A 24,437-nucleotide genomic window follows, 5' to 3' on the forward strand; every position below is an offset into this window, starting at 1 on the left:
GGATCTTTGGTTCCATAACAACAGCGCTTCCCGCAGCGTTCTTTATATTTGCTCCGGCCGCTCGGAGACACGGCCTTCGACGCCACGTTAGCCACTTGCTTGGCTGAGGTTATAAACGCGGCAGCGACGGTGGATCTGGTGCCAGCCGGTGAATTGGCGATAGTGTTGGCAACCGTGGTGACGGCGGTAGCAATGGCAACGGCTACATGATCTCGCGGCAATTCTCTTTCAGAGCCCAATACAAAGGTAATGCTGCCGATAACGTTACAAAAGCCTTCTTATAGTCTGGTATGTCACGCTTGACTGCGTTATCGAGATGGCAAAGGCTGATCCACCTCTTCCCCGGGTTTGCTACTAGTTTGGCAATATGGTTCGTAATAGCGGTAACTATGGCGGCAGCGGCGATTTGTGGTTTAGCGGTCGGTGCTGAGGCCACCGAGTCGGCGGTGTAAGTACTAATGATATCAACTGTCGCTCGGGCGGCGGTGGAGGTCGATCCATCAGTGACAGCAACGGTGGCGATAGCGGCAGAAATATACGCTGCGGTTGCCTTAGGATCAGAAGGCAGTTCGTGGTGCACATTATTTCGGTCATCTGTCGAATGTTGAGCTGGCGCGCGACGAGCTTCTTTCGTGCCATTGCGTGGGGAGACATCTTCCTTGATGGCCGTGGTACTCGCAGGCGGCTCGGCATCAACTTGGCAATATAACGGTGGTTGGGTAGCCATCGTGATGTCCGAGTCTAAGCTCTCGTTGGGTGATATATTTGGGGAAGGGAGGTCTTTATTACAAAGTCCAACCCCGCTGCCCTTATTCGGCTGTGTTGTTTGCCGCACCAACGCTCGGAATTGTCGCCACCTCTCGTTCATTTCAGGACCGGCAAAGGGGGTAATGAGGAGTTATCTAGGGTGAGGAGCTGAGAAATGAAGGAAAAGCAAGGTAAACAGGAACCTGGCGGTTTTAACCCACCACCTCGACGTAAAGTCTGTTCGCCCCCACAGGTATGGGTATGACGTCGGTATTACAGCATGTAGTAGCTCGAGTGCCACAGCTGGTGGCACCATTAGCAGCATTCGACCGCAGTGATAGGTATGCAGGTACATACTTCAGGTGCCCGGGCAGGGCGACATTCTGGTGAGTGGTCGACGTGAAGGCATAATTACACTCCGACAGGTAACAACCGCTGGTGACATCGAGAAGCTGGCAGACCGCCTGAGTGGGATCCGCCAGCAAATGGACGTCGCTCTGCTATATCTGTTGTTGTCAGTCGTTCCTCCTGTACAGATATTTCTGTACGATACAGCAAGCTGACTCTTCCTGTTGTAAACAATTATTAGGCACCAAGCCGGAAAAAGCGGAGTTGAGTTACGCCAGTTTGCGAAGCAGCAAGCGAATATGATTGCCACATTGGGTCGGGTCGATAGTACGACCAAGCAATTCAGCACCGATATCGTTGGCCTCATCGACAGTTGGCCCGTGGACAATCGACCTGACGCTGATAAGATGGTGCTCTACGTGCTGAGCGACAAGTGGGATGCAAGTGAATATGCAAAACGAACCCAGTTCGACAGCAACAAAGACAGCGACAAAGGCGACAAACTGTGCCAGAGTCTATACTTTGAGTCCATCAGCCATCGGGAGATAAGTATTTCTAAACGACACGCGGCCACCTTCGAGTGGATATTCCACGAGCCACAGACGTCCGAAGACAGCCAGCAGCTCTGGTCAAGCTTTCCGCAATGGCTACGCGAGGATTCCCAAAGTATTTACTGGGTCACTGGCAAGCCAGGTTCTGGGAAGTCCACGTTAGCCAAATTCTTCGCCTATGACCCAAGGGTTGCACAATTGCTGCAAAATTGGGCAGCCGGGTCCCAGCTGCTTGTTGCTCGCTTCTTTTCCTGGGCGTCAGGAGCGAACAAGCTCCAAAAGTCCCACGAGGGTCTCTTTAGAACACTTCTCCTTGAGGCAATTCGGAAACGGGCGCAGCTGGCCGTCGAGATCTTCCCTGCGAGGTGGTTTCTTCTTTAGTCCTTCAATACAATCGCCAAGTTGCCAGCTCCGACCATGGGCGAGCTAGTGGCTGGCTTCCGGAACCTCCTTCGCGCAACCGGGGAAAGGTTCAAGGTGGTCCTTTTCATTGACGGCCTTGATGAGTTTGAAGAGGACCACAGACAACTGGTTGAAATACTCGGCGAAGCTAATGCAGCGGCCGCGGTTAAGGTTTGCGCCACTAGCAGACCATGGAACATCTTCAGGGATGCGTACGGCAAGAATCCAATGTTACGGCTCGAAACTTCACCAGGAAAGATATCAAGTCCTTTGTCCAAGCACAACTTGAGCTCAGCCCGGGTTATCACGAATTTGCCGCCACCAGCCCACAGACCGCTCGCAACATCATCACCGACATCATCAACAAAGCACAGGGCGTCTTCCTCTGGGTGTCCGTCATTTCGGGGATTTTAGAAGTTGACTTCCGGGAAGGGGCCAGCATCACGGCTTTGCAAGCGGTCATCGATAAACTTCCAAGCGAGGTTGCCGACTTGTTCCGTTACATCTGGGACCGAACTGGCAAGCGTTTCCGCCCCGAGGCATCGCAGCTTTTCCAGGTCAAGAGCGTTTGCCACAAGCTTGGAATCTCTCTACCTGCCCTAACACTCTGGTTTGGGGATAAGGAAATTTCGGTTAACCTCGACGCCGCCGAAGTCACGAGCCAATACTTAACCGGTGCCATCGGTTCTCTGGAACGGAAACTAGCGAGCCGAACAGGAGGCTTATTAGAGCTAGTGGCCATTCAAGGCAACAACATCGGGTTCATGGAGAGCAATCTCGTGGATTTTATGCACCGGACAGTCATGGATTGGGTCCGCGAGAATTGGGCGAGCATCACCGCGGCAACCGACCCTGACTTCGATCCTCAATCCTCGATTGTCAAGGGGTTAGTTCTGGGCATTGTCCTCACTGCTGAGCCAATTGTTTCGGGCTCGCTTGGGCAAGGCTGGTTTCACGGGTATTCCAAGCTGCCTCTAGCTTTCCGGATGACCACCCAGATAAAAGTGTTCTCGTGAGTGCTCTCGACCGGCTAAATATCCACGTCGCCAAATTCCCAGAAGAATCACGATTGTGGTGGGAAGAACAGTTTAACAACGACGGTCGTCCAATAGGCGAGCTCTATAAACGTGGACAGCAAAATCCTGTGAGGCCACTTGTCGACGGCATGCCTCAAGTTGCCGCCCTGATACCTATTCCTATATATCTAAAGCACAAGACTCAGCATTGTCCCGACCTATTCGCAAATCAACGCCTCTATGCCGGAACGGTGACAAACATCATTTACGAGGAAATCCCGTTTCCTAACCATTCAGAGGCGCGGCTAGAGCTCTTGGAACTCCTGACTCGAGAGTCCGTGGGTTGGCCACATTCAAGTGGACAACATTACGATACTGGAAGGAGCACAGAATATTCTCTCTTTTCTTGATGTCGACCCCGACTACTGGGAACATGTACTCCACATATTGAAATCCTGTATTGCCCCAAACGTGGGCGGGGGAAGCTCCCGGGGTCCGAAGCCGAGGTCGAAATGGAGGAGAGGGTTTCGAATTCCCTTCCGAAGAATATTTTTCCGCAAATGGGGCTCACGGACTCAGGTTTAGTCACTTTTTTCGCAGCCAGACATGCCGTTTTTGTAGCAAATAGTTACCTCCCTTCCTTCTATCGGGAGCACACGAGGCCTTTACGCCGTGACATCATCATGGGGACAAGCAAGCGAGAGACAGCAGACCACTTCTCCTCCCCTGCTGAGCATGAACAGAACATGCACATCGGGGGTCAAAAGCAAGTTAGTTTGCTCCCTTTGGCCAAAAGGAAAGCCGAACTCGAAAGGGGACCAAGAAGCCAAGAAAAGACGAAGAAGTAAAAAAGAAAAATAAGAAAAAGAAAAGGTAAAGAAAGCTGAACAAGGTAAACCAAATAAAAGAAACCAAGTTAAATCGAAAGTAGACTTCGGGCTTTCGAATAGCTTTCTTTTGGTCCTTCTAGTCTAAGGTTTGGGCGGCACCTCCAATTGGAGTTCGGTTTTTTACATGTATTCGTCACTGTGGTCCGTTACCACTTCCCCCTTGTCGAGGGCCAGAGCTACACGCCCTAGATGGGCAAAAAACACGCATGCCCACCCGCCAACAGCGCGTCAATAACACCAGTAGCGGCATCGCCCACCCCACCGACATTGGCAGGGTGAGCCAGAGCCAGAGCCAGAGCCGTGTGTGTGAGGGGAGGTTGCAATAATAGTCCCTCCCCTCCCGAACATCGGTGTGCGTGCGTGTGTGTGTGTGTGTGTGTGTGTGTGTGTGTGTGTGTGTGTGTGTATCTTGGTTGTGAGGGTGTGTGCTGCGGACGGTGGGTTGTGTGGATTCGGTGGATGTGGTTGTTGTTGTCGTGGTCGTCTGGTAGTTGAACTGACCACCGCTCTCACTTTGGCGGCCATCGTATCGCTCTCTTCACGGACTTTCCGTCTTCGGTCAGATTAAATACCATCACACTATACATGAATTCGAGATCAGAAAGTTCCCGCTCGTTGATGATGTTGGTGAGGTGGTCTACAATGCTCCGCCCTTGTTTATTTTTCCGGTGGCCATCGACGCCTCTACTTAGAGGCTTCACCCAATGGCCGATCTCTCGGCACACATCATGTTTATTCTCGTCCATTTCTCTCGCGGCTCTCAACAACGGTGTGTCGCCGTTGCTGTCTAGCTGAGTAGGGTCGGCGCCGGCGACGAGGAGGGCGCGAACTATCGTGTCCCTATCAGACCAAACCGACTCGGACCATTCTTCCTCCAGAGATGGATTCCAGGGGAGCGTCACGGCCCAGTGCAGATATCGATGCTCAATGGCACGAGGATTGCCGCGGATTGGTTGTTTTTGCAACATGCGTTCGATAGGGTACGTGTCGGAGCATATGAGAGCTTGCTTCAAGGGCGTCGTGTCTTCGCCGCATGACAAGCTAGGGGCGACGCGGATGTGTATATCGGCACCGGCTTCGATAAGTTCCCATGCGAACCCGCCATCATGCATCCGGCGCGATGAAGTCACCAGCGAGAGAAGGGTGTGGCCCTCTGGGTCCAAGGAGTTAATATCCGTCTCTGGGACGTCGCGTAGAAGGGCCCTGGCCATGTCCCAACGGGCGGCTTTAATGGCCGCGCGCAGAATCGTCAACTTGGCTTCGCCGTCGAAGGTATCCGCCGCGAGACCCCGGTAGCAGAGGACCTCGGCGACCTCCAATGCGGGGTCCTTTCTGTGCCGGTTGTGCAAGCGAGAGCAGATAAAAGAGACGTTTGACGACAGGCGGCCCGAACGATCCATATCAACGAGGGCGTCGATCAGTCGCAGTGTTGCAGCGCTAAATCGGTGCGGATCGCCCATAAGGGCCTCCCAGTCGGGATCGGTGGTTGCATCTTCGATGTCATCTTCGAATTGCACGGCGTCGAAAAGGGCACCAACGACTTCCATGGGAAAGGTTTTAACGAGGTCGATGCGGCCTTGTGCTGCTATGCACTGCACGGCAGCCAGACGTCCATTCCGGACAGCGACATGCAAGGCCGGAACACCTTTTTTGTTGCGCAAGCAAGGGTCAGCGCCTCGAGCGAGCAAGAGCCGAAGAATGCCCATGTCGGAAGGCGATTCGATCCTAAATCTGTCGCCCTCGTCAAGGCTGTCGAAGAGGAGGTGCAAAACAGTGTCACCATCTTCGTCCCCGTCAACCAAGCTCACGCCAGCTTCAATTAGCAGCTTGGTGATAGCCCACGCGTCGGAATGTGCTATGCGAAAGGAGGCCAGATATGCCGGGGCGTAGGACAGAAAGCCGAGGCTCATTTCGGAGGGAGAGTCAATGGTGGGCGGCTCCACGGATACCATCAACGCGTTCCTCCCCTTTAAATTGCGTATTCCGACATCCGCGCCGGCAGCGAGTAGGGCTTCCACGGCGGCGACGTTAGTATGCCTAACGGCCACGGTGAGGGCGGTTTCCACACCAAAACCGATGAACCCCATCTTCGCGTCTGGCGAGACGCCAGCGGCAACAAGTCTCGCGATGACTGCTCCTCGAAACGCCCTTTGCCCTGGAGCTCGACTCCAAATTGCTTCTCCTGTCGGATAAAACTCGTTATCCAGACCAAAGTCCATACAGCAAAGGTGCAGGGGGGGGATGTTCATGTTGATGGCGGAATCGTTGCCGAGCTGAACGCCCATGGTGACATTGGCGCCGAGATCAATTAATTTCAGAGCGTCTTCGAATCGGCCGAGCCGACAAGCTTCGGCAAGGGGAGTGGCATCGAGCCGAACATTGGTTTGGACGTCGCCGTGGCGGCGATCGAAAACTACGCGGACGCGGGAGTTGATGTTTGCCCCCCGTGCCATCAGGATAGGAATGGTGGAATCCCAGCGGGCATTGATATAAGCGTGGTAGAATGGAGTCATGCCAAGCTCATCCGGGACGTCGACGTCGATATCTGGGTGAGTGTCCAAAATATAGCGGACCAAGTCGACATGGCCTGCGGCTGCCGCCTGGTGAAGAGCTCCGTAGCTGGCGGATCCATTGTGGGAATTTCTCAAGACTGTTGCACCCGCCGAAAGGAGACTCTTGGCGGTTTCGATGCGTGAAGAACAGATGGCGGCGTGGAGGGGCAGCCAATGGACTGGCTTAAGGAGGTGACCAAGAGTCGGCCGGTCCAACATGGTCTGCCAAAGGCCACGATGCGGGCGACAAGGGCAGAACCAGCGGGAGGAGCTGTCGACTGAGGCGCCGTTGGCCAGCAAGAGATTGACAAAGTCGGTGTGTCCCTCTCTAGCAGCAAGATGAAGGGCGGTGTATTCGCGAAGGAGGCGATCGGCCTCGTAGAGTTCGGGAGGGGGGTCACGGGGGGATTGGGCAAAATCGACGGTGGAGCTATCCGGACTGCCGTTGCCAGCCAGCCCGGCAGACGGACAGACTTCAGCAGGATAGCCGACATCGAAATCGGCTAGGCCGGACGTCATGTCTTTGGCCCAGATTTCTTCTTCGTCGTCAAGCGCCTCGACCCGGTCATTGGAAAGGGGCGGCCAATACTTGGGGTCCCCGGCGGCCCAGTCCAAGGTGGCTTGATGGGCATCGTTGGCAAAATGCCAGAAGTGGCGTGTCATCTGGCATCGCAACTTGCGGTCTGGCGATGCACCGGCGGCCAGGACCTTGTGCAGGGTAGCTGCAATTCCGAATTTAGCAGCCCATGCTAGAGGTGTTGCAAAATGGTACCCGATGCCTCTGGCGTACAGAATCGGCTCAACCACGCTCAGAAGACGACGATTCACGAGGCTAAGCTGGTATAGATCTTCCATGTGTTCTGCGTGGTCGCTGTAGCAGTTGTGGTCGTCGTCATCTCCAAGCGCGCAACGGTGATCGGGCGGATACAAGTAATTACAGACCATGCAGAGCAGCTCATTGGGTAATGAAGGAAGTGTCGTCATCTCCATCGCCGGTTGTTTCCACGTATGATGAGTAGGTTAAGGTAGAGGTAGGTGGTTCGGGTTTTGACCGACGTTCTGTTGTGACTTAGTTGTGAACCTGCTGCATGTGATTCTGGTGGTGCGCAAGTGGTGTGGATTGCAGGACTTGGAGCTGGAAATTCACTACGGAGTAAAACGGTGATCAGTCAGGGGCTCCAGGCCGCTTTGATTGGCTACACAGAACGAACCCACCCCTGCAAACGCGTCGTCCAACTTCGCGTTTTCTTCGGAAATGCCAAGCCAGAACAGCTGCCCGAGGAAGCGGCGCTCGCCATCAGGGCGGGAGAGCTGCACGGTGTACCAACTCGAGTCTCATATCATGATACCACCAACACTCTCCCAATGTGAGCCTCAAACCTAGGTACCTAAACTTCTCCCCAATTCACACAATTTAAACCAACCTTGAACCCCCAAGAAGCCTCATCGCCCAAATTCACCTCAGAAATACGGCAACAGACTCGGCAACACCTTGGAATATCCTACACCGCTGGGTGGTTCCCTAAGACCATCGAACCAGGTCAGCGTGGAAGCATACGGGAAGTACGAGGATAAGAGAATTTGGGCTGTTAGAACATTCTTCGAAGTACCTTGGGTATAATAAGAGAGGGGGGTAAAGAAAAAAAAATATAATAAAAGAAGAAAGTAAACTAAATTAAGTATCACGGGTGGGAATGCCGTGGTAGGAGTATACTCGTGTATTGCGTGGTTGCACGAGGAACCGAAAGTGGGAGGCGGGGCACGCTCAAGGAAAACCCTGCTCGTACCTGCGCACAGGCCACACTGCGCGGTGCCCCACCTATGCTGCGCGCAGAGCCTCCACCCCGCAGAGCCCCACTTGGCCCGTCTGGAGAACCCGAACCCTAACTACATATAACAACCCTAACCCTACAAGGAACGGGCTGTGCCCGTGACATTAAGAGAGGAAAGGAAAAAGAGAGGAAAAAGAAAAAGAAGACTCACATCGAATACATATACGTCCCCCACCACGGCCCACCACCCCACCACAACCACCCCATCCACACATCCGCATTCTCCGCCATGTGCGCGAGCATGCCCGTCAGCGCCGCGATGCACTGGGCGTTGGCCCCGCCCGCCGTCTCTCCCAGGATGCCGCGCTTGCCGCTGGCCTTGAGCCACGCCGTCGCCTCGCGCAGCCGCTCCTGTCCGATCGTCCCGGACACGCACGCCTCCGATGTGCCGGATCCGTCGCTGTCCAAGTATTGGTGCATCTCGTACACTAGCTTGTCGGAGCCCGCGGGGTCGGAGAGGTTGATGAGCGATGCGCCGTTGCCGGAGGAGACCTGGAGAATGGGGGGGTCGGGGTGGTTAGCTGGTCTGCCTACGTAGGTAGGTGAAGCAGTAAGGTGGTCATTGGCTGCCTAGCTCGGAGGATGGTTGATGTGATGATGTTGTGATGGGTATGTTGGGGATGCAAACTGGAACCCACCCATGTCCATGCTCCTGTCCACGAGTTGCCCTCGACGAAGATCAGCTGCGACGTGGCCCCCGCGCCCCGGATGCCGTCGATGGCGGCCTGATTGAGGTTGAAGACTAGCTTGTCGTCCATGTCGTGGTATTCGTTGTTGGTATCGAAGATGACCTTGTCGTTGCTGGAGAATATTTTGGCCGTCGTCGTCCACCACGCCTTAAACCCGTCAACGTCGGTGATAATTCGCTCGTAGTACCGGCCTATGGGGAATGGTCAGTACGGGGCTGTCCGTCGTGGAAGTTGGACGCGTCGGATGGAGAGGTAGATCAGGTGAGTACCGAAGTTGTGCGGGTCGATGACGGCGTAAGCCCCCTTGCCGGTAATGTATGAGACGATCTGGGCGCGCGGTCAGTCATCATCACTTTTCCAGCCGACCATCACTTCCATACATCAGTGAGCCCCTGGGAATATGTGGCGTTGACGGTGCCCGTCATCTTCGTAGGGATCAGGCGTTCCCTGTTATTCTTGTCAACCACTCCCTTCCATACCTTGTTCTATTTTCTGCCGCGGGACAAAGAATCCTACATCATGATCGGAATGCGGAAGGTATTCATGCCCTTGCCGATGAGTGTCTGTTGGTCATGTCAGTTGCCCCAACCTAACCTCATACTTCGCTCCCAAGAGCAACATAGCAACAGGACAAAGCTGACATCGATGCTCGACTTAGCGGGCCAGGTATAGTGCTTGCCGAGCTGCCCCGGCAGCGTATCCTTGCCGAACTCGGCGCCAGATTGGTTGACGCCGACAAACTTAAACTTGCCGGCTCGCTTCTCCTTGGTTGTGAGAGTCGGCGCAACAGATGCCGGTGCCGCCAGCGCTGAACTGGTGGCCACCGCGCCGAGAAGGAGGTTGAGCAACTTCATGTTGACGGTAGAGTTTCAACAACCTATTGCCCTGGTGTCAAAAGTGAATTCTTCTGTCCTTCGCCATACGTTCTTATGTATGCACACGACGTCGCCATTGTATTGCGGGCATCATGTCCAACTCGGAAACACTTGCTCCGCCCTCGAGGCCTGGTCAACGCAGATCTTTATTAGCTCGCTCGCCGCAAAGCCCCTGGGAAACCGCAGGCGCGGGCTTTGGACTGACGGGGCTTGTAGCATCATCACCGGTAATAACTGCCCCCGGCGTGTTTGTTACATTTAACGATCCCCGGGTCGTTGCCGGCGCGAATTCCATACAACCGGGAGCTACAAAAGACGGCACATGCGGGGTGACCTCTACATGGCTCCCTAAAAGGGGTTGCTTCCTCCGCCCTCCCGAAATCAACCGGACGCCCCTGGCGGGGGCCATGCCACAATATGGAAGGCACAGGGAAACCAATGTGTCTCCGCTCAAGCCAACTGATTAACAGTTTGTGAGGGGACACCGGTGCGTAAAACACCTTGAGCGACATCAGCTTGCGCTACAGGACAGATTTTCAATGGTAGGGCCGAGGACAATAACCTACAAATTACTACGCCGAGAAATTGATGTCAAAATGGAAACCAAAATAGATGAGATGAGTAAACGTGAAAAGAGAACAATGAACGGTGGGTAAATGAAGGAAAACAATACTTTACCGTATATGCAGGTGTGGCTGCTGGCTGGTATATGTTACACCACATCAGAACACGGACTTCCACATGGTGAGCAAGGTGTTTGGGGAAAAGTCTCGAATACTGTGTAAGAAGGTGCCAAGAGGTGCAGGAATTCAGTGCAAGCTTCGAATCCCATAACTACTATTCGCCAGCGCCACGGTGCGGCGATCCGTTCGTCACGCCCAAGTTCAGCCCAAGACCATTCGGTGGACCGTTTAGCCTTGATCTTGTACAGTCCACGCTGCCCCAGGTCGTAATTAAGAGCCACCCAAGCGTTAGAGTAACCCCGCCAAAGACAAACGTGGGGAAGCCCTATCTCCCAATGAATGTTGAGGCGATAGTCTTTGTGATAATGGTGGCACCGATTGTGCGCCCACCCTCCTTGATTACCCCCCACAGTTTGGTGAGCCTGAACATGAGAAATTACATAGCGGTTTCGCTATTTCCGCTTTGTACAGCAGCGCAAACTGCTAGCCTCTCGGAAAGCAGAGATGGCGTTTATTCCTTGGCTACCTAGTCGTCTTAAAGAGTGCTGTAGATAGCGGTGTTGTAGATGGAGATGAAGGCGATGTAGTGTGGACCATATGGAAGTCCGCCGAAGAGGATGATAATCGCCGTTCATCTCATTCTCCTCGTCCATCTTATCCCCCCCATGGGATGAGAATCGCCGAATAGGTAGCCAAGGCGCCACCATTGTCGGGCTTGGATATAGGGGAGCATTACTTGCCTTGTCGGGTCTCGGACCGCATGCGAGCCCGTTCAATGAACCGGTATCCTTGATGTATGATGATGTCGAATCCAAGGTCGGCATCCTCAGGGTCAGAATCCTCTGGCTCGGGATCCTCTGGCTTAGGATCCTCCGGCTCGGGGCAGACCAAGCGGACGGTCTTGCGCGCCGCTGTCCTCGGGGGCCCGGGCTCTTCAGGCACCGCGGACAAACGCATTGCTTATATTGATGCCGAGAATTGTGTGACAAACCAAAAAAAAAAAAAAAAAAACCGATATGGTGAGGGTAATAACTCAGCATCAGAGCTGGGAGCTGGCTGTTTAAGGGGATGGATCATTCGACAGTCCCCCTGCATCTTTCACCATCTCGGGCTGGAGACACGAAGTCGAACCTGATGTATGATCTATGGGGATGAGGTTCTGCGGTACTACTCCAGAGTCCCTTGACAACCTGAAGAAAATAGGATGGGGATGTGTCGGACAGTCTAACGCCGAGATAGAAGCGGCAAGATGGATCATGGAAGGCAACAAGATGCCGGCGGAATGATTATATCCATGTCTACATGTATGCAATACGATTTTAGTGTATACCAGCCCGTTACATACAGCTCTCCATCTATTCGTTTGTACAGGAACTGGGAAATGCAACCGTCATGACCCCCGGTCTATACCCAATTCGGGGCCCGACATATCGTTAGACGTCAAATTCCGTAAACGCCAAAGACACCCAACCCAAATACGCCCTGGGTGTTCCATATCCAACAACAGAGACCTCCAGCCATCAAGCGGGCGCCGGTGTAGTGTATGATGCAACTGTGCGACTCCCAACTCCCTGCCCTGACCTGTTACGCCCACCGGCTCCATCTCCTGCGAACTGGCCACATGATGCTTCACCCATCAGCCCCACACAGCCCAGCCTCGCCCATTATTAATGACAGACACCTGGGAAGAAGAGGGCGGAGGGCGGAGGGAGGGACACTCCGTCCCCGCCTTCAAGTCTTGACGTTGGGCCACTTGACATCATCCGAGCAGGGAGGCTGCTCGGCAATCCACGCCTTGATCTTATCCATGTCCCAGCCGCTCATGGTGCGGTCCTTGTCGTCGTCGGCGGGCTTGACGGGCTTGCCCATGATGAAGGCGTTGCTGATGCTGCAGGCGCCGTCGACGTACTTGTAGCGGAAGCAGTCGCCCGCGCCGAGGCTCTTGCACGCCGCCCCGCAGTCCTCGAAGGACTTGTGCGCCTTCTTTTCTTGCTCGTTGTACTCCTCGGCCTTCTTGGTGCGCTTGAGCTGCCAGTCGGACCACTTGCGCTCCGGGTCAAGGTAGAAGCGGTTGTCGGCCAGGTTGTCCCAGTCTGCGCGCGTCTCGTTGAGGTGGGGGGCGAGGAACTCGTCGTAGATGTCGCGGAGCAGGAGGGGGCGGGTGGTTTGCTTGCGAGTTTGTTTGCGTTCGAAGTGCCAGAAGCTGTTGATCTCTTCGGCGTTCATGTGGTGCATTGTCACGACCGGGTGGCACCAGTGGGATGGGCCGAAGGGGAGCGTCGCTGGCTTCTCGCCGTTGATGGTGGGCCACTGTGAGGGGGGGGTGGTCAGCATGTATTCTTTGGGGGCAATGGAGTGTGTAGCGGGATTCGGAGCCACTCTCTTAGTCGTGCGAGCTTGCTATTTCCTCTGCGCAAGAACGGATAAAGGAGACTTACCATCTGCTGGACTCCCACGTCGGTCTTGTCCTTCAAGGCGCGCGCAAAGATGTAGTCACCGCAGCACTCCTTCTGCGCCTGCAGATCGTACTCGTTGGCGACCCCAGGGTTGGCACCCACAAAGTCCTTCATGGCGGCCTGGCTGACCAGGTAGCCCGAGCCGCCGTGGCCGAAGCTGAAGTTGTGGATCAAGGTCACGCTGCCGAGGTACAGCTTCTTCTTCGCGTCCAGCTTTTTGATCCACTGTATCAGGTTCGGCCACAGCACGTAGGTGTCGGCGTCAACAAAGATGTACCAGTCGTAGTCGGGGCGCATCTTGTAAGCCTTCTCAGCGATGTGCACGTTCTTGTACTTGTCCAGGTTCCACCCCTCCTTGGCCGGGTCGCCTAGCTTGTTGCAGACCTCCTGGTCGACGAGGCACCACTTCTGGCGCCGGTACAGGTCAAAGTCCGAGTTGCCTTCTTGCGCCTCGGGAAGCACCTGGTCGAGGCTGTCGTGGATCCGCTGCCCGCCGATGTTCTGCTCCATGTCGCCGAAGATGAGGAAGTCGGGCAGGCACCGGAGCATTGTCATGAGCTGTGTTGGGATGCGGGCGTAGGACTCGGATGCGCCCGTCTTCATGACCAGCAGCACCTTGCTGGTGTCCGGGAAGCCCTCGCATCCCGGGTCGGACGGCGGCGGCGGAGGCGGAGGATGGGGGGTATCGTGGGGGTTCCCCTGAGGGGCATGTTGGCTCTTGTGCGGGTCGTGATGGTCATGGTCGGGGCGGTAGTAGGGCTCGTCCAGGCCGGACCAGCCGCCTATCCTCGAGGTGTAGAGAAGGATGAGTAGGCTGATGGTCGCGATGGAGAGGAGGAGGGAAGATTTCCGAGTGATCATTTTGTTGAAGGGCGTCCTCACGCGGTCTGGGCCATGGAGGGACTTGGACAAAATCATGGGGTGGCAGCGGGTCCAACGGCATGCGCCAGCATTTCCCCCCGGAAAAGATGTTGAAACAAGACCACCCGTGGAATGCGACGAAGGAGAAGATGCCGCCGGAAAATGGAGGCACAAGACAAAAGTCGAGAGGGTCAGAATTGGGCGTGTGTCAGCAAACAGCTTTCACAGCAAGCCCGAGGAAATGAGGGACAGAAATACGAGATCCAGGCCACGCCATTCTCAACTCAGCTTCCCGGCCATCCCTCCCTCCTTTTCCTGAACAGCCCCCCAAAAAAGAGTGAGCATGGGGGACGACATTGATTGGATGATTCCGGAACTTTGCTGGGGAGACAACAGGTGCCGCACTTCGGATGGCTGCAGTGCTGCCTCCACTGCCACATGCCTTCTGCAGGGTTCGACCTTCGTCTGGTTTGTCCAGTTCCTTTTGCGGCGCCGATTGTCCCCTCAGACCCGGGATAAGCGTTCTTGTGTGGAGCAGGATTGACACGGTGCCTTGGCTGAGTTGGGGTTCCCGTCCCACAGGGCTGCTGAAAATCTTGAGTCCTGCGTTTCAGCGCGCCACATTTAGAGGTCTGGAAAGCTGATCGTTCCATTGGGGATCCAGGCCCTTGAACATGACGAAATTTTGTCAGATTGTCTGTCCTTCTCAAGGTGTTAAGTCAACCGTTGTTGAAGATATCCCCCTTAAAGCAGCCAAGACACCGGGGTGGATTTCCAACGGCCCCCTTTTCGCGTTCGTCGGACCCTCAGCCCGACAGAAATCTTGTAGCTTCTGAGCCTTTGCCGCTTCTGGACTCCAAGACGGCGAAAACCCTTTTCCTCGCGCCAGCCGCAGCAAGGTGCGTGCACTGTGTCCGGAAGAGGCGATCAACCCCTGAAACCGTCAGAAAAAAGCATTCGTCCAAAAAGCTTGCTGACCGAGGTTCCTGATCATGCTGATACTGAGCGGCGAAAACCTCGTCGGCATGTCGGGGACCCCCATTTTTGCGAACGACAGGGCAAAGCACCAAGAGAAGGCTGTTCCCGACGACGGCACCTCATCAATCTTCCCGTCCCATCTATCGTGTCCCGCCTCGGGATTGTCACTTTAGGCCCCATAGACCTGGGCTTGGCCGCTAGTTATTTATTTTTAGCACCTCCCACAATGGGTTTGCTTTTAAGTTTCCAGCGTTGCCCAGAGTCTCGAGCTTTGCTGCAACCTTACACCGTGACAGATCGGCAACGGAACCCAACATGCGGAACGCGTCTTTTCTCGAGTGTTATCAGATAACGAACAACAACGGGTCTTGCACTTTCCTGGATTTTTCTTCATCAGAAACATCCTATTCCCTAACTCGCGCCTGAACTTGGAAGACCGGAGTGACGGCGAGGACAAAGGGCGCCGATCTGCGAAATAGGGCGGCGGATATCCGGTGATGCAGGCGGCCTAGTTACTGGGATGACGTCGGTCACGGTGTCCGGGCCGAAGTGGCTGGAGGAAGCAGTGCGGAATGTGAGTTGACCACTGGTTTCGGCGGGAGAAAGAACAGAAACAGATGGTCCACGGCTAGGGAGTCGGTGTCCATCCCTCCAACAGCGACATAAAGAACCCACGTTTTCCGGCGCACCGTGTGACGGACGGATCGGGGGGTTGACGGCCGAACCTACGGAATGAGACCGGGTGATGCCCGACAGAAGACGGGATGATGCCTGAAATATGCCCGGATGCCCGGTGATCAATTTCGAAACGGCTCAGAGGCGGACAAAAACAGACAAAAACAGGCGTTGGCGATGACGATGTGGTGATTCTGCAGTAGGTAATACCTCGCGCTCTGAAGACTGTTGGCGGACGGTTGGGGAGAGGGGAGGTAGGGGGGAGAAGAGCGGGCAGACTCATCCCGTGCTATTCACGCCTTTAATGTCCACACCTCCGGCGCGAGATGGGCACAATATCAGGTTTTTGAGGCCGGGAAGAACGGTAAGAGAGGTCATGAGACGCCCATGTTACGATACAGACACAACGGCAGGAGAGCGGAAAGCGCCCTCCAGGGACCCCATCAGCTCAGCTCAAAGCCCGGCCAGGAGTCTCAGTTCAGTTCCTGCGCAGCTGTGGCGACCGCCGACGCTCTACCGACACTCAGATGACGAGCAGTAGATAGCCACCACAAAGAAGCCCCGGGCGAAGCCCACCAGCAACCTCACGTGGCGGCTTGCGCACCCGAACACCGTTCACCGCAACGGCGTACATCTCCGCCCCAAATCCACCGGGCCGCCCTTGATGCGGCCCGCGGGCAGGTCAGGTTTCTGGCGGGGCCGGGTCGGCTGTGAAACGCCCCATGGCACACACACTTACCTGTCTGTACATTTGGGTTGATGTGACAGGGGTGCATGAGGCGGCGGGGTCGCGGATGCGCAGCAGTAGCCAAGATCGGGTTGCACAAGCGGATCGGACGCCGTGCATGGCTACGCTACATGAACCTTCTTGGGATGCAGACGGTGTTGCGTGCGTGCGTGTATGCATGTGATAGGGATCGGATGGCGGCGGGGCATATTGCATGTGCATTCATGTTGCGTTGTTATTAAAACAGACGGGTGGGTTCGTGTTGACGGGCGAGGAGGGGACATGTAGATGGCGGCTTGTAAGTCGTCGAATGGGAAATATAATCCGCCTTCCCAGGTGCCTTGCACCCCAATACGACTGATACCCATCAGGGTGCATATGGATATGTCTCGGGAGCTGGCTGAGCAACCCAGGCCGCAGGTCGGGCTAGCCATCCAAGATACAAGAAGTGGCAGTCGCAATCCAGGCACTTTTGTACCGCAGCCACAACCTGTCAGGCCCAGTCCGGCTCGCGGCGTTGGCTGCGGCATCTTCGCGTGTATTCTCTCGCTTGACGCGTGGAGGTCGACGAAGTTGGCGCGGTGCTATTGGTGCCCCCGTCACATCGCGGCTCCCAGGAGGATGGTAGAAGCGCCGTGCTAGGCCTCGGCCACCAATCCAACCAATATTGGGGGCCGTCCGCCGCCTGTTGGTTCGAGTAAGCGCTTCGACGTGCATGTCGACGACTCAATTTGTCCAGCCGTGCACGAGCTGCCATTGTCGGCCTGCGACCCGATCGGCCGCCTGCAATGGGTTTCCCTGAAAGGATCCATCGGTGAAAAAGATGCAGCGTCAGCAGAAGAGCAGGGAAAGCTTAGGAATACTAGGGTAGCTGCCCGAAAAGATAAACCCTCTAAGATGTCCGCTTTGACTCATTCATTGTGATCTGGACTTGGTGCGACTTGGATGTCTCGGCGCCTTGCAACACATTCGGTGCATCATAATCCCGTTGTCTCAAAATCCTAACATGGCGATATGGGGGCGGCCAACTGGCCACCAGGCTACGCCTCCGGTCCGAAGAGAGGAAGAGGCAGGTGATGCCCGGAGGCAATACCTGTGGAACACGCCGGATGGAGAGAAACCCGATTTCGCCGAGACTTACACGCACGGAGACGAGGTGGTCTTCTCATGGAATGCCCTCAACAACAGCATCTACGATTTGTGGCTCACAAGTTGGAAGCCCGGACCCGACCCGGTGGCAGTGTGCCTGGCAAGTAAGTCCGCAAGGAAACGCAAACCTCCCGAGGTACCATCTCATCTCGGCCAGGGCCGCTAACATTGCCAAGGGTCAGTCAATCTTGCCCACGATGGCAACCTCAAGCTCGTCACATCCGATCCCCCAACGGCACAGTTCGCCAACGAGACGAGATATGTGCTCCGCTTCAAGCCCACGACGGGCCGAGGGGAGTTTGTGGCTTCGGACCCCGACCTGTCCAGCCCGGGCTTTTTGCTCGTCGAGCCGGCGTTTCACCAGCAAGACGTCCCCAGCACCACGGCGCCGTCCATGCCCACAATATCCCGAGTGATCCCGGCAAGGGAAACAGCGACCACAATGGCAGACTCGGGCTCGGAGGAGCCATTCTCAAACGTAACCCCCGCGGCGGCGGCCGGGTTGACGATCGGGTTAATACTTATGGTGGCGTTATTGGTGGCGGGGGAGGTCTGGTATCTAATGTGGCGCCGGAAACGGCGGCGCGGGGGCGGCGAGGACGGGACAACGCCGGCGTCAAGCCGGTGGAGGATGAAGCGGTTCGGGAAAGGCGACCGGGGAGTGTTCGTCCGCGTGGACAAGGCCGAGATGGTCATCGATGACTCGATTTGGATGTCACCGGAGTTGCCGGGGGATTCAACCTGGGGCGAGAGGCTGGTGCATGAATTACAGGGGTCGCGGCTAGGGAGGGGGAATTCTCTTGGTCGGCCTTTGACGATTAATAGTTCGGTGGTGGAGCTCGACGTCGGGCGGGAGGTCGTGATGCAGCGAGGAAATGTCATTGGGGGATAAGTCATCCATAAGGATACGTTCAGGAATGCTTATCTAGTGTATGACACCCGAGATGTCATCACGTCAGTGTGCCGACCTACCTAATCGGTGAGGTCCCAATAACGAAGTGCTGCTGCTCTTGCGCAGCGACGACGGCGGCAACACGGTCCGCGAATTGACTTCTGCAAACGGAAGGGGACAGAATACGGGCATGGATGTTCTCGTAACGCTCTGACCTTGTTCGGTCTGGCCGACATGGCTGCCTTGAGCCGAGAACAAAGTGTTGTTTTGGAGTTGGAGGAACTTGCGTCACAAGACCGAAATTGCAGGGCGTGCTCGCTGGTTGACAGGCCATTGTCTCAGAGGGGTGTTTGGTCTGTTTGGTTTGGGTTAGCAGAAAACCTCGTTCCTCACACAAGAAATTGTTAGTGTATGGAATAAACTACCCTGCCTGACCTCGCTCGCCTCAGCGCGCTCGCCAGGGCTTCGTGACGTGCCCCACCTGCCCGCACTGCAGCTTACCACTCAATGTGCAGTGTGGGAGCTTTGCTACCGTCATCATGGTTCCCCAGCCTTCCACCGTTGTTCTTCTTTTGCCATGCCTTTGAGTTCATCCTCTTGCTCTGTCAGCAAAACAATAAGATCAGGACCCATCGGCGCTAGTTTTCATCGATCCTGCTTCTTCTTCCGTAACATTCTTTAACCAGATATTTTTTCTTCTTCCTGTTTCCGAAGCTTCGAACTCTGCCCGAGGGGTCGCCCTAAATACCTACCCAGTGTCCGCCACAGCGTGTCGAAGTGTTTCGTCATCCAGGCGTGCTCTCTCCTGCGTGCGACTCTGCAGCTGCCTTCCTAAGACCCACAGATTGCCGTTTGTATCAAAGTCCATGAGAAAGACGCCCATATCCACACAACACCGATCCGATATCGATTCCAGACTTCCTCCCTGAAAGTCCGAGCAAATCCGCGATCCGCCTCGACCGAACCCCGCAGCGAACGTCAATCACGATGCGGCGCCCGTCGCTAGACCTGACCGATCCCGCTCGCAACATCGAAGAATCTAATGGGCAACCGGCTGCAGACATGACCATGGCGAACGCAGACCGCGCCCTCTCGCCGCCTGCGGAGGAGATGGAATTGGTCGACGGAGAGGTTGAGGATACAAGGGTGTACACGCCGCCACCGCATATTGCAGCAAGACTGTTTTACCGGCCGATGAACCAGACCCGGCGCAAAGACAGCGCCGCCTCGTCGCGCCGCAACAGCATATCCTCTGCCCACTCGCGATCCTCGCATGGGCATGGCCTCAATGGAGGGCCCCAGAGCAAATACATTGCCCAACATCTCCGCCGGGCCTCAATCCTCGAGGACCGCAAGGCACGGCTTGCCGACCGTGCTGCGCACGCCGAAAAGGTGCGCCTTCGAGCGGCACTCGCCAAGGCCGCACCAAGAGACTCCAGTGCTAGCGAAGAGAGGGCGCTTGCCGCCGCCCAGGCGCGGGAGCGCAACCTTGCCGAGATTACCGCCGCATGTGCGGAGGAGGTCAGGCGGGCGAAGGCGGTCGCTGAGAGCATGAAGGAGAAGCGCGAACAGGAGATTCGCAAGATGAAGCTCCAGATGGAGGAGCGCCTTGCCGAGGCGGAAAGGAGGAGGGAAGAGCTGCGCAGCCGAAACGCGGCCAAGGTGAAGGGAAGAGAACGCGGCCACAGCCTTGGGACCCGCAAGGCCCCCTCGCCGGATGCGATGTTGCCTGAAGTCCAAGAGGAGAAGGAATGCGAGCCAACTCCCCTGACCGAAGAAGCCGCTGCTTCTAGGATACAGTCATATTGGAAAGCCGGCAAGAGGAAACAGTCCGTGGCCGAGTTTTCGGCTCTGGGTTTGTCTCTGGATGCGGTTCGGGAGACATCGTTTGACGAGGTGACTCTGTTGCTCTCGCAGGAGAACGTGCTGGCATTGACCGCACGTATCCTTCGCATTTGTGGACTCGATGAGGGCAAGCCTGGGTCGGTGGAGGAGATGGCTGCGGTGCGGTCCTTCCTGAGCGCCTTTCTCATCCTCGGCCACCCGTCGCAAGTGCTCAGCAACAAGGAAGAAACGGAAATCCTGGACGAGACTGGGCCAGGCCAAGCCCATCCAATGCCGAAAGACAACCTCGCAAATCCTCAATCGCAAGAGCTCGTCGGCAAGGCGCGAGATCTGCTCGTCTTGTTCGAGAACATCCTCGGCCGATTGACAGCCTTTAACAACTACACTCCCCCACCAGCGCTGCTCGGAGAATTCCCCGAAGTTTATGCTACCTTCTACAATGCCTTGATCGCATGGAAAGCTCGCGACTCGAGTTCGCTGGTCGGCTTGATGGTCATGCAGTTCGTTGAGTTGGATGCCATCTGGGAGTCCGTGAAAGACACCACGGACGGCTCGGTGGACCAAGTGTACAAGGAAAGTATCCGTAACAATCAGCTCCTGCTGCTTGTAAGGATCAAGAAGCTAGCTGGTGCATCCAGGGGGAAGAAACTCGTCGCGGACGCCGTAAAGGCTGCCCGTAAGACGAGGGTAAAGAAGCCGGTGGGGGACACTAAACCGCGTGTGGCGGATCCCTCTGTCACAGAGACGGCCATGGGGGTCCTCGGCGTCGAGGATAACCACGAGACACAAACACAGACCCCAACGCCACCGGCAACGCCATCAAAGAAACCGGAGCCCTTCCGCGTCAACGTCGTGGTTCCCAATGCCAAGAGCTTGTTACCCGAGAACCGCATCGTGGTCCATGAGCTAGCCATCAACAAGGAGTTCCGCACCGAACCGCACGAATACCACAAACAACAGGAGCATTTGCTTGCACCTCTCTTTCGCGAGATGCGCGCCACTATGGAGACCCACAACCAAGAAGCCCATTTTTACCTGTTGTTGAAGGTTGCCGACCTGACCCGGGAGAAGCTCCAACGGCTTGTCAAGCCCGGCAACTCGATGCATACGTTTATCGGCGAACTCCTGGATACCGACATCGCGCAGCGCCAGTTCAGCATGGGAAGCTTCTCGTACGAGAAGTTCTTCCAGGCGATGGGGACGTTGCTCCCGAAGCTCTGTGCTCCTGTCAGGGACGACGAGGTCAAGGCACTCGTGGAGGACAAGTTGAACCAGGGCAGCTACGTGGACCGCCTCGAGGCCCTCAATGGCTTCATTGACGTCATGCTCAGTGACTACGCCAATTACTTGCTACAACTTGCTGCGCCTCGCCTCATTGAACAGGCCCCGACATACGAGGCAAAGACCTTCGCCGACGACCTTGAAGCTGGCAGGCACGACCTCTCCGTTGCCACCAAAGCGTGGCGCGCAGCGCGGCAGAAGGGCCTAGCGGAGGCGGCGCGCCGCGACCCCGAGGGCATCAATCACCCCGCCTCACGGCTCACCGCCAACCGCATCTACGCCCAACTCCTCGTCGACCTCTTCACCCAAGTCGCCCCCGTCCCACAAGACGAAACCCCCGAGATGCTCCTCCTCGACCACAAGCGCATCCTCGAAGCAGGCCAGCTCACGCGGCGCATCATCACGGCCGGCGCCATCCTCCTGCAGTGCAAGAACCTCCTCAAGCGCGACGTGCGCGCCCCCTGGCGCACCGAGGCCCAGCGCATCCTCGCCGTCCTCGAAAAACCCGACCTCACCCCCGACGCCGCCGCCGACGGCGTCATGGCCGCCCTCGAGACCGGCCGCTCCATGCCCGCCGCCACAAAACACCACCTGCGCGCGCTGGTCAACAAGTTCCTCGCCGCGAGCGCCGAGGCCGCTACCCCCGCGCCGCCGCCGCAGCAGCAGCAGCAGCGTGACTCAGCAGGACCCAGGGAGCCGGTGTTGCGGTTGCTGTTGGGCAGGTTGCGGGGGCATGTCCTGGCCAGGCTGGCGGCGTCGTCGGCGAGCGAGAAGGTGAAGGCGACGAGTACCGCGGGCGAGAAGTTGGCGGGCTTGGGGCTGGCAGAGTTTGTGGATAAGGTGAGGGATATGGTCGATATGATGGGGCGGGTGTCGGTGGTGGATCGGGATGCGCACGGGTTGTGGTGGGATCGAGGTTGCGGAGGCAGGTGGAGGAGGGAGGGCAGCTGCTGCCGCCGTGAGGTGGTGGGGTACTGGTGGTGTCGTGAGAAGCGGTGGTGGGCGTTGCAAACTAGGTATGTGGTGCAGGGGCTGGGTTCGAATGCCCGTGGGGATGGGATGGGACCGGGACGGAAATGGCCGTGCATCTTCTTGGGCAACGGTATCGATCATTGGGGGGATTTTGACGGGCTACAATTGATGGGGGGGGGCGGAAGCGTCATCCCGGGGTCTTGGTCTTGCATTGTTTCATTGCTCCGACGGATTTTTGTCCCTGGCATAAGCTTGTTTTTTTCTTCTCTCTCCATGGCGTTGGTGGGTTGGGGGAGGATGGGCTCTGGTTTCCATTGTTTTGTTTGCTCGCACATTCAGTTGCTTCGATAGCCCAGTCCCGCATCCACGTACATAGGGCGCTCTGCCGCACGGCAGGATCCAGCGTCTTTTTTTCATTGAGAACATCCAATTTTGTCAACTTCGGCGGTTAATTGCTTCATGTGATTCTCGTATTCGTGGATTTGGCTTTGGCGGCCCGGGTGGCACAGGTGCAGGCGGCGTTAGATGTACTCGGCGCTGCATGTACCTGTACTCCCCCATTACCGCTCAGTCGTGGCGATCTTCAACCTGGGCGAGCCGGGCAGCGTCGAATTGGGCGCGCTCGTAGACTGTATCGATAACAACATCATCATCATTTTCGCCCGACCCAGCCGACCCCGTGGCTCGCCGCCGGGATGGGACAAGCTTGGACCAGACATAACCATTGGTACACGTGCTGTTGCCGAGATCCATGATTATCTGCGTGTGGCTGGCGTCAAGGGTTCGACCTCTACAACCTCCAGAGCACCCCGTGCGGCAACTTGTACGCTACGTGGTCCGCTCGTGAACCGTTCGGCTCCGGCATCCCGCTTGACGCCACACCCGCCCCCTGGTATACCTCACAACCATTTGAAGGCCGCTGACGAGATCAAAGTTGGCGGGTACCAGCTAATTGTTGCTGTGAAACGGAGTGTCCACCACTGCGAGAGGGTGAGTGATGGTGTTTCTGTGTAGGTAGGTGGTCAGGGCCGCACGGCGGGGAGGTGCCGGGCAGGGGTGGGATTGTGAAGCAAGGTCTGGGGCGATGTTTTACGGGCACATTCGGTTATTATAAGATGAGAATGGACGGGCTGCATTTGTACTAGGAGTTGAATGGAACCATGGGAAGGTTAGTTCGGGCAACTTGAACCCGGAGAGCGGTTCGTTGAAGTGCACAGGGCCTGAAGACCTGTGTACTTATTCTCTGGTACGGAATAGGATGAAATGGCCCAATGCGGCCACAGGTTGGGTACGGTGGTTGGGCTGTACATAACACGGAAAGGGGTTTGAATTAGGCTACGAAAGTTTTGTACCCTGAGCATCTGCAAGGTAGGTATCTTGGTACACTCTCATAAACGGCCCCCAAGCCCAAGGGGGTCTATTTGCGGGATAATTTATGTGAAACGAGACCGCGAATCCCACCCCCGCAGTCTTCAAATGTTACAAAGCCCCAAGAGATAGAGTTTAATCCCTGCCACTGTTTCTCTCCCCTTGTCTAGACAGTTTGCTTGTTCCCATCTTCATCAATCTTCATCCTTCCTCAAACCACGTTCAACATCAGGTCAGACCTGGGAAATGGTGCCGCCCCTTTCCAAGCTCTGCTTTACTCTCGGCCAACGGGACAGGACCGCGAACATAGTATCACAGTCAACAAAGCCAATAACGCCGAACACCTCACTGCCCGAACACCAGACTGACTTCCCTTCACCTGCCATTTACCCAACACCAAGTTACCTATCTCCGCCCGAAGAACGAGCACAATGGAATATGGTTCATCCAATCGACTGGCGCAAGGGGCTCTGGCGATGCCGACCCTGTAAACACGGCGCCGGCTTCGCAATGGCGGCCCTTGTATTTACGCTCGCGAGCCCTCGTTGGCTTTGTAATTATCTTACGGTGCCTTGGTCCTCGCCATTGAGGGTCCTGTTTTGGGTGTCCCAGGAAGAACCAGGGCCTTGGGCCCAGCAAGTCACCACC

At 56.2% G+C, this 24,437-nt stretch overlaps 5 protein-coding genes across 5 annotated transcripts; 3 read left to right on the forward strand and 2 right to left on the reverse strand.

Annotated features, from left to right (window-relative positions):
- Positions 1-389: 389 nt before the first annotated feature.
- CHGG_02212 (uncharacterized protein) lies at positions 390-3,064 on the forward strand (the record flags this gene model as incomplete). The annotated part of the gene is made up of 5 exons (XM_001228727.1): positions 390-448; positions 874-907; positions 1,173-1,261; positions 1,337-2,011; positions 2,302-3,064. 5 exons carry the CDS (start codon positions 390-392, stop codon positions 3,062-3,064), a joined length of 1,620 nt encoding a protein of 539 aa, XP_001228728.1.
- Positions 3,065-4,463: 1,399 nt separating this feature from the next.
- Positions 4,464-9,881, reverse strand: CHGG_02213 (uncharacterized protein; the record flags this gene model as incomplete). Its single annotated transcript, XM_001228728.1, has 5 exons — positions 4,464-7,366; positions 8,294-8,373; positions 8,490-8,830; positions 8,977-9,218; positions 9,629-9,881. 5 exons carry the CDS (start codon positions 9,879-9,881, stop codon positions 4,464-4,466), a joined length of 3,819 nt encoding a protein of 1,272 aa, XP_001228729.1.
- Positions 9,882-12,316: 2,435 nt separating this feature from the next.
- Positions 12,317-13,902, reverse strand: CHGG_02214 (uncharacterized protein; the record flags this gene model as incomplete). The annotated part of the gene is made up of 2 exons (XM_001228729.1): positions 12,317-12,895; positions 13,024-13,902. The coding sequence occupies 2 exons, from the start codon at positions 13,900-13,902 to the stop codon at positions 12,317-12,319; spliced, it is 1,458 nt and encodes a 485-aa protein (XP_001228730.1).
- Positions 13,903-17,288: 3,386 nt separating this feature from the next.
- CHGG_02215 (uncharacterized protein) lies at positions 17,289-18,323 on the forward strand (the record flags this gene model as incomplete). Its single annotated transcript, XM_001228730.1, has 2 exons — positions 17,289-17,535; positions 17,614-18,323. 2 exons carry the CDS (start codon positions 17,289-17,291, stop codon positions 18,321-18,323), a joined length of 957 nt encoding a protein of 318 aa, XP_001228731.1.
- A 987-nt stretch (positions 18,324-19,310) lies between these two features.
- CHGG_02216 (uncharacterized protein) lies at positions 19,311-23,489 on the forward strand (the record flags this gene model as incomplete). Its single annotated transcript, XM_001228731.1, has 3 exons — positions 19,311-22,434; positions 22,993-23,354; positions 23,436-23,489. The coding sequence occupies 3 exons, from the start codon at positions 19,311-19,313 to the stop codon at positions 23,487-23,489; spliced, it is 3,540 nt and encodes a 1,179-aa protein (XP_001228732.1).
- Between the last annotated feature and the right edge of the window lie 948 nt (positions 23,490-24,437).

The sequence above is a fragment of the Chaetomium globosum genome, genomic scaffold, assembly GCF_000143365.1.
Source record: "Chaetomium globosum CBS 148.51 scaffold_2 genomic scaffold, whole genome shotgun sequence".
Classification (NCBI taxonomy): Eukaryota; Fungi; Ascomycota; class Sordariomycetes; order Sordariales; family Chaetomiaceae; genus Chaetomium; species Chaetomium globosum.